This window comes from Astatotilapia calliptera, chromosome 22 (genome assembly GCF_964374335.1).
Source record: "Astatotilapia calliptera chromosome 22, fAstCal68.1, whole genome shotgun sequence".
Lineage (NCBI taxonomy): Eukaryota > Metazoa > Chordata > Actinopteri > Cichliformes > Cichlidae > Astatotilapia > Astatotilapia calliptera.
This window is the reverse complement of record NC_137442.1, coordinates 8,586,671-8,597,677: the sequence shown is the minus strand read 5'-3', so window position 1 is coordinate 8,597,677 and position 11,007 is coordinate 8,586,671. Positions and strand designations below refer to the sequence as shown.

The 11,007-nt window shown below is 41.7% G+C and overlaps 1 protein-coding gene across 2 annotated transcripts; it reads right to left on the bottom strand.

The window, feature by feature from the left end:
• Positions 1-272: 272 nt before the first annotated feature.
• LOC145423649 (uncharacterized) lies at positions 273-8,655 on the bottom strand. Of its 2 annotated transcripts, none has more exons than XM_080296359.1 (4): positions 8,099-8,655; positions 7,370-7,407; positions 4,280-4,456; positions 273-376 (listed from the first exon to the last, which is right to left on the bottom strand). In XM_080296359.1, the coding sequence occupies exons 1-4, from the start codon at positions 8,256-8,258 to the stop codon at positions 338-340; spliced, it is 414 nt and encodes a 137-aa protein (XP_080152485.1). In that variant the 5' UTR covers positions 8,259-8,655; the 3' UTR covers positions 273-337. The 2 variants fall into 2 exon arrangements, with proteins under 2 accessions (XP_080152485.1, XP_080152484.1); XM_080296358.1 differs by lacking the exon at positions 273-376 and adding an exon at positions 2,709-2,865.
• Between the last annotated feature and the right edge of the window lie 2,352 nt (positions 8,656-11,007).

The window sequence follows — 11,007 nt, the reverse complement described above, 5'->3', positions numbered from 1 at the left end:
TTACTGTTTCCTGATATAATTGCAGTTCTGTAACACTATAGCACTGATTATTTTATTTTTTGTGCAATTAAACCGTTACATAATTAAAGCGGTTTGTTTCAGAGCATATTTACAGCACACTGCCAGGTTTCTCAAAACACAGCCTACAGACCAACAGCAGCTCCAGGCTTATTTTTTCTGTGTCCTGCAGACACAACGGGAAAAGACAGCATTCCTGAACATTTATTTCAACCACTTCATGTTATATTATGATATAACAACTCAAAATAAGACAAAGGGGGAATTTCTCTTTAATTCAACTCTTCTGTTCCACACATTAGAAAAATAAACATGCAAATCAACGCCAAAAAAGGGGTGGCAGTGCTAGGTGGGAAACCTGCAGAACACAAAAGAAAAAAATTAATTACTCACGCACTGTGGGGCAGTTTGTCTGCTTTTTGCACCACAAATAATGTGGTTAAAACTTGTTATTTTTCAGGAAATAGTGCAAGCATAACCTGTTCTATAGACAACCTACCACACTAAACATTGTTATCATGTTAAGAAGGTTTAAAACTCTATTAAACTACTATAAATAATATAATTACCAAGATAAACACTACTCATAAATCACACACGACAAACACTGAAAATATTTATGAGCGCATTTTTCATGTGCAATCCTCAATCATGTCTTGGCTTCTTAAACTGGCACATTTTAAGATAAACAAAAACCTGCTTCAGGATCAAATGAAGTGAAACTGAACATCTGCACGTGGCAGCTGTTACTATATGGAGGCACATCAGTACTCAACCACTTGTGTGGTTCTTATTTAGGAAAACTTTTAACAGATTAAGATTATTTTATCATGCCATACCTCAATGTGCCTCTGAAAGTAGAGCAGTAACGCATTATGCTTTCCTGTGGCGTTTCATTGACTGGTCTAAATGGAACATTGGAACATTGATCGCTCTAAATGGAAATTTTGCCAATATTTGACCAGTACCAGTCAACTAATAATGGTCTTTGGGTTCAGCTTGGGATCTAGGAACTAGGGTCTTTCATGGACAACAAAGGGCATTATATAACTACATCAAGAAGACTGCAGACTGGGCTGTTTCAAAGGTTACAGGAAGTCACGTTAAAAATTCATAGCTTCTAAAACAGTGCCCACGCATAGCAAAGAGGGAGACCTCAGCACTGGCAAGAGGCATCAAAAGATAGCTTTCTGAAGAGTCCTTTCGTCAGCCAGGCACCAAAGTTTAAGCCTCTTTATGTCATCTGTGATCATCTCTCTGAATTAATTATTACTCTACTACAAATGATCTATGAGTGCAGATCAGATGTAGAGCATATAACCATCATCTACAGCTCTTATCACTTCTGTGCTTATGTCTCCAACCTATTCCTATTCACAGTGCATATGCTTTCTTGTATGGCCTTGCTCCAAGCAGCTGAAAGCATCATGGTGATCCGTAGTTACCAGGCAACTCTGCAGAGCATTAGAGAGCATGCTCCATCCAGGTCTTGGAAATCAAAGAAAATGAAGTAGTGTGTACACAGGAATGCCCAGACTCTGACAGTAGCTCAGTCGAGCTGACAAACTCCCCTCTTCGCTCTTTCCCAAACTGTAAACAACCGATGGACTTCAGCGGGACTGGATCTGTTGATAATCACTTTTCAGACAAAGCTGTCAAGTCTGGATCCTTCCCAGAAAACTTGAACACAACAAGGATCGTAGATGTTCAAGCTCGTTCTGCTCTGCACCGCCACACCTGTAATGAGGCTGAGCCGCAGAGAGGACACGGAGGGGTGGGTGCACCTGCCGTTTAACAGGTTAGAGTGAAGGTTATGACGTGAACAGCCTCGCTCATACTACCATGATAGGTCGGGTTTTATTTTATGACCTCTAGGCTTTGAAATGCACTAAATCGTGTGATCATCGGTGTCGACGATGCGGCAAAACATGAAAAATGAATAATCTGTATTCCTCGTTTACTCACGCACAAAATATCCAGGATGGCTGTTGGTTTGGTCCCAGGTACACAACCGCAAAACACGGCTCTGCAGTCGTTACGTCGGCGGATACGTTCAGATTTAACCTGCTCAAACTTCGAAAGCCATCATCATCCTCATCCGCAGCGAGAGTCGCGCCTGCGTCCTGCAGTTTCCTGGTTGTGGGATGCTCAGACGCTCAGACCTGGACTGATCAGGGCTGCAGGACGAGCCGAGAGGAGGAACCAGCTCCCTCAGCCTGCAGGCAGCATGCCTCGAGCTCTGCTCGCGCGACGACACCGGCGAAGTTGTCACTGAACAACAGGCACGTTTGAGATAAGGAGGCAGATCTGATTGCGCATGTGAAAACTGAGCTCAGGTTTATAGCGGGGAGGCTGTCGGTTCGCTACGCGTTACACCCTCCACGCTGACTTTTAGTTGTGGTAATGCGGGCAAGCTCATGTGGAGCCTATGAAGGAAATATGTGACTCAAACTGTGGTTCGGGTTGGGTGAAACAATATGAGTAAAAAAAATGATGTGTGTCTCCGTTTCAGTCTGAGAGTTCTGCACTTTCCCCCAAACTTCACAGGAAATCCTTTATAATGGTGTTATTACTCAGGACGCAACGCCAGTGCTGAGCTCAGCACTTGTATGTCACGTGGAAACAGCTGTAGTGTGCTTTCATTTTAAACACCAGAGTGTGTAGCTTACAAAACTACTGTTAAGACAAAGTTTTAAAAACTGAAAGAGATTTTAATAATATTTTACAGTTAAATCAGGTTAAATGTCCGCTTGCTCCTTCGTGCACTTGCAGGTTTTCTCCAGGTATTCCTGATGCCCCACCTGGCGCCCTATCATAGCTGGGATAGGCTCCAGCCTCCCCGCTACACTGTTGGATAAGATGTTAAGAAAGTGGATGAATTAGTAAGGGTATTCCAGCTGGCATCTGACAAGAGCCCTCGTCAGTGAGGCAACAAAATGTCTCCATGACACCGGAGGACTCCCGAAACAGGCCATGAAATGTAGAAGTTCCTGGAAAGACGGTGTAATTGGACCCAGTGTTTAGTCTACATGTCTAAAAACTAAAAGGCCAAACAAGAACACTCTCACAATGAATGATTTTTAATTGTTGGTAATTGATTTAGCACTTAGTAACAGTCCAAGATATTTAAAATTGTTTTATTTAATGACCTCTGCCTGCACTTTGCACTTTGATTAAAATCCCATTAATGTGTAAAATTGCTTAATTTCATTTCCCTTTGCTTTGTTTACTCTGTCATGTTTTTCAGGTTTCTTTTTTGCTCCAAATGAGACCAACTTGTACTGACTCACATTAAAAACTTCCCTGCTGAGCTATTACATAATCACAACAGTGACTGATGAATGGCAGATTGCTTGTTTGTGTGGCACTACTACATTATTAGTCTCCCACTAGTAGAATGAATTACCGAGGACTCAGACCGGAGGGGTGGGAGTGACGTGCTGGCTCCGTCCCACACAGAGCCCCTTCTTGTATTCACAAATCATGCATGTCACCAGTCCGGAATACCAGCGTCTGAGCCAACTTTGTACCCATTGTGCTGAAGATTTAATCTGATCAACTGAGTGCTTCACAGAGCCGGAGAGCTCTGAGTGAGAGATGCTCCAGGTCATGTTGGAATTACTTTGGTGAATCATTTTTTGCACGTACAGCATGTCAGAACCCAATCAGTGGGGAAATAAGTCATAGAACTCCTGCAGTTATTGCAGGTTTTGGAAAACCAGGTAAACACAGAAGTAATCTAAAAGAGAGCAAACCTCGAATTTTAAGCCCTTAAAACATAAAATAAATTTTATAACACTTGATAAAAAGTAAAAGTCTTGCATTCAGGACCATTTTGTGCAAAACTAGTACCATCGAAACATCCTTTAGTACCTAAAGTAAAAGTACTTATTATGTATGATTTTATAGGAATAGATTTGATTTGATTTAATTTTACAACTTTTTAACTACTTTGGGCATCTTAATCCTCAAGAATCATAATTTATTAGTATATTAACAAAAAAAATTATGGATACAGTTTGTATCTAAAGCTTTAAAAAGTAATGGACACTATGTCTCCAGTCAGCCACATGTCCCATAAGCACCAAGATGAGTTCACAGCAAATCCAGATGAAAATTTTTCAGAGATAAATTAGCCTTAGCTAAGACAGAAAAGTGGAGCATTTTCATTCTTTTTAGGATCCTGAAGTGTGCCATTAAACCAAAGAAAGTAGAGAAAGTGGTTCTGAAAAGGCAGGAAACCCGTCCTATGACTCCTCACCTTCTGCGTTGCCACCGTAGTCACAGTTTCCACCCCAGATTTAGGAGGTCGCTTCTTCCTCTTCCTCACTGCAGGGCATGGTGGCTCCTGTCCAATGGCTACAGACTCCTTTGCCACAACATCCTCTGGCTGGACAGAAGCAGATTTCTCTGCCTTTTCTTTTGCCTTTTTCTTCTTCTAAAATGAGACATGTAAAATAAGATCATGTTTAATTGTTTATCATTGTTTAGCTGAGATAAAAAAGTATTTAATCAAGTATTAACACAACATCTAACATATTCAAGATAGAGTTTGTGTGCTGCTTCAGATATATCCACCATCCAACATGGAACAAAGTTCAGGTTTTACTTTCAATCAAAGGACTCATTTTTAAAGTTCACTCTCCAATTACAGATGGAAAACAGATGGTCTCGATATCTGGCACGCACTGATGACTGGGCCAGACAAAGACTTTATTTTAGACACTCATTAAGATTAGCGCTGTCAGGTAAACAAACAAGGTTTTCTTTTTCCTGCTGCTGGAATTCCCTGGCATGAAATAAAGCCACAACATCATAATTTGTTTAACCTGAGTGGAAGAACATCCATTAGTGAATAGACATACTTTTGGAGTTGACAGGATTAATCCTGAATATCCTTCATCACGTCGCTGTATAGTCTTCTTTAGAGATGAATCTTATCTCATCTTACAGCACTCAAAGGTTTTGCAATATTTTAGGAAGGGAAATTGTGCAGATTTAACCGCAGAAATTATGTTTAACATTTGCATCGTCTAAAACAAACAAGACTTTGTTCACTATTAGAAGATCATCTGTAACCATAATGAAACTATTTAAATGTTGGAAATTGAAATGTAAAGCCACTCAGCTCTGCTGTAACCTCTGCACCACCAGCAGATGCAGGTCATGAGTGGGAGTTTTAATGGCCCTCATTCTCATGGCCTCCTAATGTGTTTTGAAGAATGCAACTGTATTGCATAAATCTTGGTTGGATCCCTCTCCACACGTGTCCACTAGTGTATCTGGTTATTATGCTTTCGCAAACAGAGACCAGCAGATAACTGACAGTAACTCCACCACAGTGCCGGGATATGTGCAGCTCTGCTTTACATAGAGAGACCTCACATGTCTCTTTGTCCATCCACTTGCTACTGCAGAAGAATATGGACCGTTGGTGGCTTGTCAGTGCCATTCAGACAAAGGACTTCACTCATGGAGCCATTTCAGAGAGGCCCTCCAGATTATCACTCACAATGACTACACAGTGCTTCTCTACTGTGTGACAACACTCATTCTGTCTGTGCCAAAACACACTGACGGAGGCCAGCAGATCTCTCAGCAGATCACAAGGCCACTTGCAGTCTACTTAGTAATGGCATCGCAGTGTGACAAGCTTCAGCTGCCAAGAGGTTAGAGTACAAAACATAGAGAGGAAGAACTGCAGAATACATTTATTGGATTTATAACATGTGAACAGCACCAATGTTGCATATTAGCTGCAGCTTCAGTGGCGTATGCAACGCTTTTAAGTAATCACTGAGTTAGGACAGTGACTTTTTTGTGTTGTAGAAAGTGCCAGCTCTGCTTGTAATTAAAGACATTCTCTTACTCACACTGCAAACATTAAATGTATCAATTGCCCTTATTACTCAGACAGAACAACAAATGCTAAAAACGTATTCACTGTTGGATGAATCACTGATGAATCATATGTTTTTGACATTAAGCTACAAAAGCTTTTTAACCCTAAATGCAGTGAGGCTCTGAGTTGGTCCACCACATTGGCTGAGGTTGAAATCACACAGCTATGACATGCAGCAGAACTGAGGTCCAGGTCATGTTTCCCAGAGGATGCACGTGTGGTTTTGAGTAGAACAATTCAACAACTGATCATTAATTTTTTTCCACTCAAGATGAAGTTCGAGACCATTCAGCTTCAAATGTAACCTGCATTTAGAGTTAATTAGTACAAGTAACATTCTAAATGAAGTTAGTAAACATGTAAAAGCTTGATGCACTGCTGTGATTACAGCATACACAATCTCACAATGGCTACATGTCTTTACGAGTATTTCGTCAGATTTAAAGGACACATATTAGAACCATAATCTTCAGGGAGTTGACTCACTTAAGTGCTACTTTTAACATCAGCAGATTTGCCAGTGTATTTCAGAACAAACAGAGGTGTAATTAAAAAGCATTAAAATGCATCCGTTTTATTTAAGTGAGTGTTTTGCACACTTGTTCTCTGGAGCAGAAATATAGTTAATTTGACCAATTACACCTGTTTATCCTGCTACTATGTGTCAAAAGGGCTGCTGTGAAAAAAAATAAGTATCAAAGCTTTTTAATTATTCATTCTGTAAATAAGACTACTAAAAATGAGTGATGGAGCTGAGTTATATTGACATTAACCATCCCAGAAGTCAGACACATCGGGCCCCAATCTGAGCTATTTTTGGCATTTACAGCTTAGTCACTGCCCATGGAAATGTTATGTGGGACAGACATGATCCAAATGCACCTAACATTTGGCCCATATAAGGTGGACGTGTGGCAGAGTTACAGCAGTCAGACCCAACCTGAATTAATGCTGCGAGTCAAGGCCAAATGCGATCCATGGAAACTGTAGATGTGGGCCTCGTTTGGGTCTTATTGGGGGTTGTTATCTTTAGGTTTAATTGACCGTGTGAAATATTTTGACGACATCTTTATGTTAAAAAAATACATGAGAAAATCTTATGGCAGATTTATGGCACATTAGACATAAAACACTAAAGCTGGAAGTTTTCCCAGACAATTTCCATAATGCTGCAAATTATATTTGACGTATACCTGTCATGGATCGGTACACTGATGAACTTGTCAAGCTCGCTGGTCTTGTCAGTTTTTCTCATCAGCAAGGGAGTTTTGATAAAGTACAAGTGAACGAGGACCCCTGAAGTCTAAGGGAGGCATTACAGGTGGACACATTTGTGAATAGATAATGAAAGCAGGGTGTTCTGAGAAAACCGCTGTGATTGAAGAGCCCTGGAGCTACTGAGAAAAATAAAGAACAACGCACAGTCACTCTTACGAGAGCTTTTCTCACCTGAGTCGGAGCTTTAGATTTGGAGGGCTTTGCCATCGCTGTTTGGAGAAAGAATACACATCTGTCACATGCACAGCTGATAAGCAAAGTTTACTATGATGTTTCAGTTCAGATGGAGCTAGTTTAAAGAATCTGAATATGAGACGATAAAAATAACCTGTGACTTCTCATGGTGGTCACAAGGTGCTTGCAGTGACATGCATGTTACCATGACTCCGCAAATCACCTCAGCTGCGTGTTGACCCTTGTCATCACATATTGTCAAATTTATAACATATCATTAAGCTCACATTACAGACTGTACAACATTAAAATGTAGTTTTACGTGCTCGGTAAAATGGAAAATTACATCTGTGGTGGATAAATTCCTCTCTTTTTAAAAAAAAAATTGTACTTTTGACTATGAAAGACCCATTGTATCCCCTCACATGGGTAACAGCACATAAAAGTGGTAATAAGAACTGCTCCAACCACAAAAAAAGAGCCAGAGCCAACACGAGCTGGCAGTTTCTGGAAAATGTGGATCCTCCCGTCTTGGAAAGGAAACACTGACAATTTACAATTACCGGACTTTGAGGGGGAAAAATGCGTTTCCACTGAGAGAGTAGTAAAAGCGAGCCTGACTTGAACTTGAAGAGTCACAGTAAGCAGCCATGTCAGTTGTAAACCTATCACAGGCCTCCACACACCCACAGAGGGTGAAGGGGTGGGGATCAAGGGCCCACCTACCTGCCAGGTACCTCTCCAGAGAGGGCGATGAGCTATGGTTCCAGCTGTAGCAGCAGAAGGACAAGAACCAGACGAGGAGGGTAGCCAGTACCAGACCTAGGACCCAGAGGAGCCGGGCCACAGCTGGGTTACTGGCAGCCCAGGTTGTCGAGATATCCATGCTGAAGGCTGCTGATCACACTGATTGCCACCAGAAGAGCCTAACTATCTATGCAGTCTAAATCCAGCAATGTGACAGCAGCAGAGCTCATGGGTGTGCTGCAATTGGCCAGTTTGTGTCCTCTCGGGGCAGCCACAGTGCCTACAGCAGCAGCAGCAAACGCAGATGGATACCAGCTGTTCCACAAGGAGCCGGCTCAGACCTCAGCCCACGTCAGCTCTGTGTGTGTCTGTGTGTGTGTTAGCTTGTGTCTGTTGTGTTTTACTGAGTCCTGGAAAAGTGTGAGAGTGTGTGTGGGTAAGAAAAACAGTTTGGAGGAGTGGCTAAGAGCTGCAGCAGCAGCTAGCTTCACTGTGAGCCACTCCCTTAGAAGGGATCCTCACACAAAGTGACTGAAACAGAGTGTAAGTGTCACAGAAATGGCTTATGTATAAAGAAGTTTAATAGATGGTTCCAGCAGTTAAAATGTTCTTGCTTGTACATTTCTGTGGCCAATATTGTAAGGGTGTGTTTATCTTGTCAGAAAGAACAAGTTTTGTTACACCGCTATTATCGCGAGGTTTGGGCGTGATAGTATAGGCTGTGAGCCCACGTTTAATAATCACGCTAAGGAGTCCAGCGAGCTATCTGCAAAGGCCTGGTTAGTCTACCAGCGGTACAAGGTATTTGTCATTTGCCATAACTGTATTGTGATATTGTAAAAATTTGTAATGTATGGTGTTCTAATTATTTTATGTTTTAATTTAGAATGCACAAGACTGTAAAGCTATTCTTCTAGGACCTCCGAAGTGGCAGGCGGCCACGAGGTAATTTTCGTTGTTAAAGCACAAGTGTTAATTTTGATAGACTGAAGCGCTTAAAGTCTTTGTGTTTTATGTTTGTAGTTTTCACGGCGTTCAATAAATGCAGCGAAGCGCCCGTCTTGAAGAAGCCGTGCCTGTGTTGTCATTTCGGAGTTACAGTGAAAACTCGCCCTAGCCAGCGCCGGTGAGAAGCTAATTACGAAGACGGCAGCTGCAGAGAGCGACGGTGAACTGGAGCGACACAAGAGGGCGCCATTGCATAAGCTCACCGTTCTCAAGCAGCCAAGCACAGCGGCAACAACGTTGTACAACTGGAGTAAGGTGGAAATTAATAAGGGACAGTGTTAAAGGTAGAATAATAGTGGTTTAAGTCAAGTTTAAAGAGCCACAATAAGTTTCTATAATACATTTGTCAAAGTTTATTTATTTCTACTGTACTTCAAGGTGATGCTTTGTAGTTTGGTGAATAGTTCTGTGTGCTTGCTTAAGGTCAAAGTTTGAGTGAAGTTTACAAGGTCCTTTAAGAAAAGGTGCACTTAAAGTATACAGTATTTGAAATCTGAACACAGTGCGCTTAATGACATTTAACTAGACTCCCGAGATGGTTGACAAAGATCTCGAAGAGCACCATGCTGTATCACTTACCGAAGTGGAAGAAAATGATGATGAACAAATTACAGAACTACAGACTGTTCGTAAAAGTGAAAGAGTAAGAACACTAACAGAAAAGGGTAAAGAGCTTCAAGAGAAGAAACTCAAAGGCCTCCAACACAGATATGCTGTTGTTTTTGAAAAATGGAGATATGAAGCAAGATTGAGCAAAGTAATATTAAGAAATGAAGTTTCCGAGAGTGAATTGAATGAGCTCATCAACAATGTAAATGTTGCCTGCAAAGATGTACAAACCATTTATGAACAAATACGGCAAACACAAACTCCTGATGCAGATGAAAGACGCAAAGTGGATGCATGTACGTCACTTTCCTTGTTCATTGTCAGAAGAGCTGAAAAACACTTACAAGGAGACCTTGCAGATGGTGATGAAGAGCCATGGCCAGATGTTGGATCATGCTTAGGATCTGAAAGTACTAAATCAAGGTCAAAATCACGAAGGTCTAAAAGTGGTTCAAGCCAGTCATACTCACAAACAATTAAAAGAATAGAAGCAGAGGCTGAGGCAGCTGCGTGTCAGGAAATATTAGCAGTAATGGAGGATCAAGAAAGGGAAGCAGCTGAACTAAAAAGGTTGGAACTTGAAAACTTGGAAAGGCAACAAACAATGGAGGAGCAGCGCAGAAAGATTGAACGCTTGGAAGAGGTTAAAAAATTTAATGCTGCAAGAGCTAAAGTAAAGGTTTATGCAGAAGCTGAAAGTATTTCAGAAAGTCGTAGTTTAGTGCGCAGTATCAAAACTGAGAGCGAAACCTCAGCAATCCCTGCTCCACCACAAGTTCCCTCTCAAGCTCCAAATACAATCCAAGCCCATAATGCCACAAACCCTGCATTTGTTCCACATACTCCCACAGTCATAAACCAAGCCCAACAAAACCCTGGTGTGCAACCTAAGGGCACCACAGGCCAAGCAGGAAACGCATCAAGTCCGCCATTTATCCCTAAAGCAACACAAGCTGCCGCTTCAGCAACTCATCCACAGCCAAACTTGGATCTAGTCGGCATACTAGCAGACGCAATAAGTGCTAATCGTCTTCCAACTCCGGAACCTGCACTGTTCACTGGTGACCCTTTAAAGTTCAAGGACTGGCAGTTGTCATTTGAGACCTTGATTGAAAGAAAAAACATTCCAAAGAACGAAAGACTCTATTATCTCAGGAAGTACCTTGGTGGACCCGCAAAGAGAGTGGTTGAAGGATTTCTCCTAGTGGGCACAGATGAAGCGTATGATGCAGCTTGGGAGGTGCTGGAAAGGCGCTTTGGAGATCTGTTCA

Excerpts from the sequence above, each read along its gene's own strand:
- LOC145423649 (XM_080296358.1), bottom strand. The coding sequence starts at position 8,258 with ATGGATATCTCGACAACCTGGGCTGCCAGTAACCCAGCTGTGGCCCGG. Across the intron at positions 4,457-7,369 it reads AATCTAAAGCTCCGACTCAG|AAGAAGAAAAAGGCAAAAGA; the intron begins GTGAGAAAAGCT and ends GTCTCATTTTAG. Across the intron at positions 2,866-4,279 it reads CTACGGTGGCAACGCAGAAG|TGTAGCGGGGAGGCTGGAGC; the intron begins GTGAGGAGTCAT and ends CTTATCCAACAG.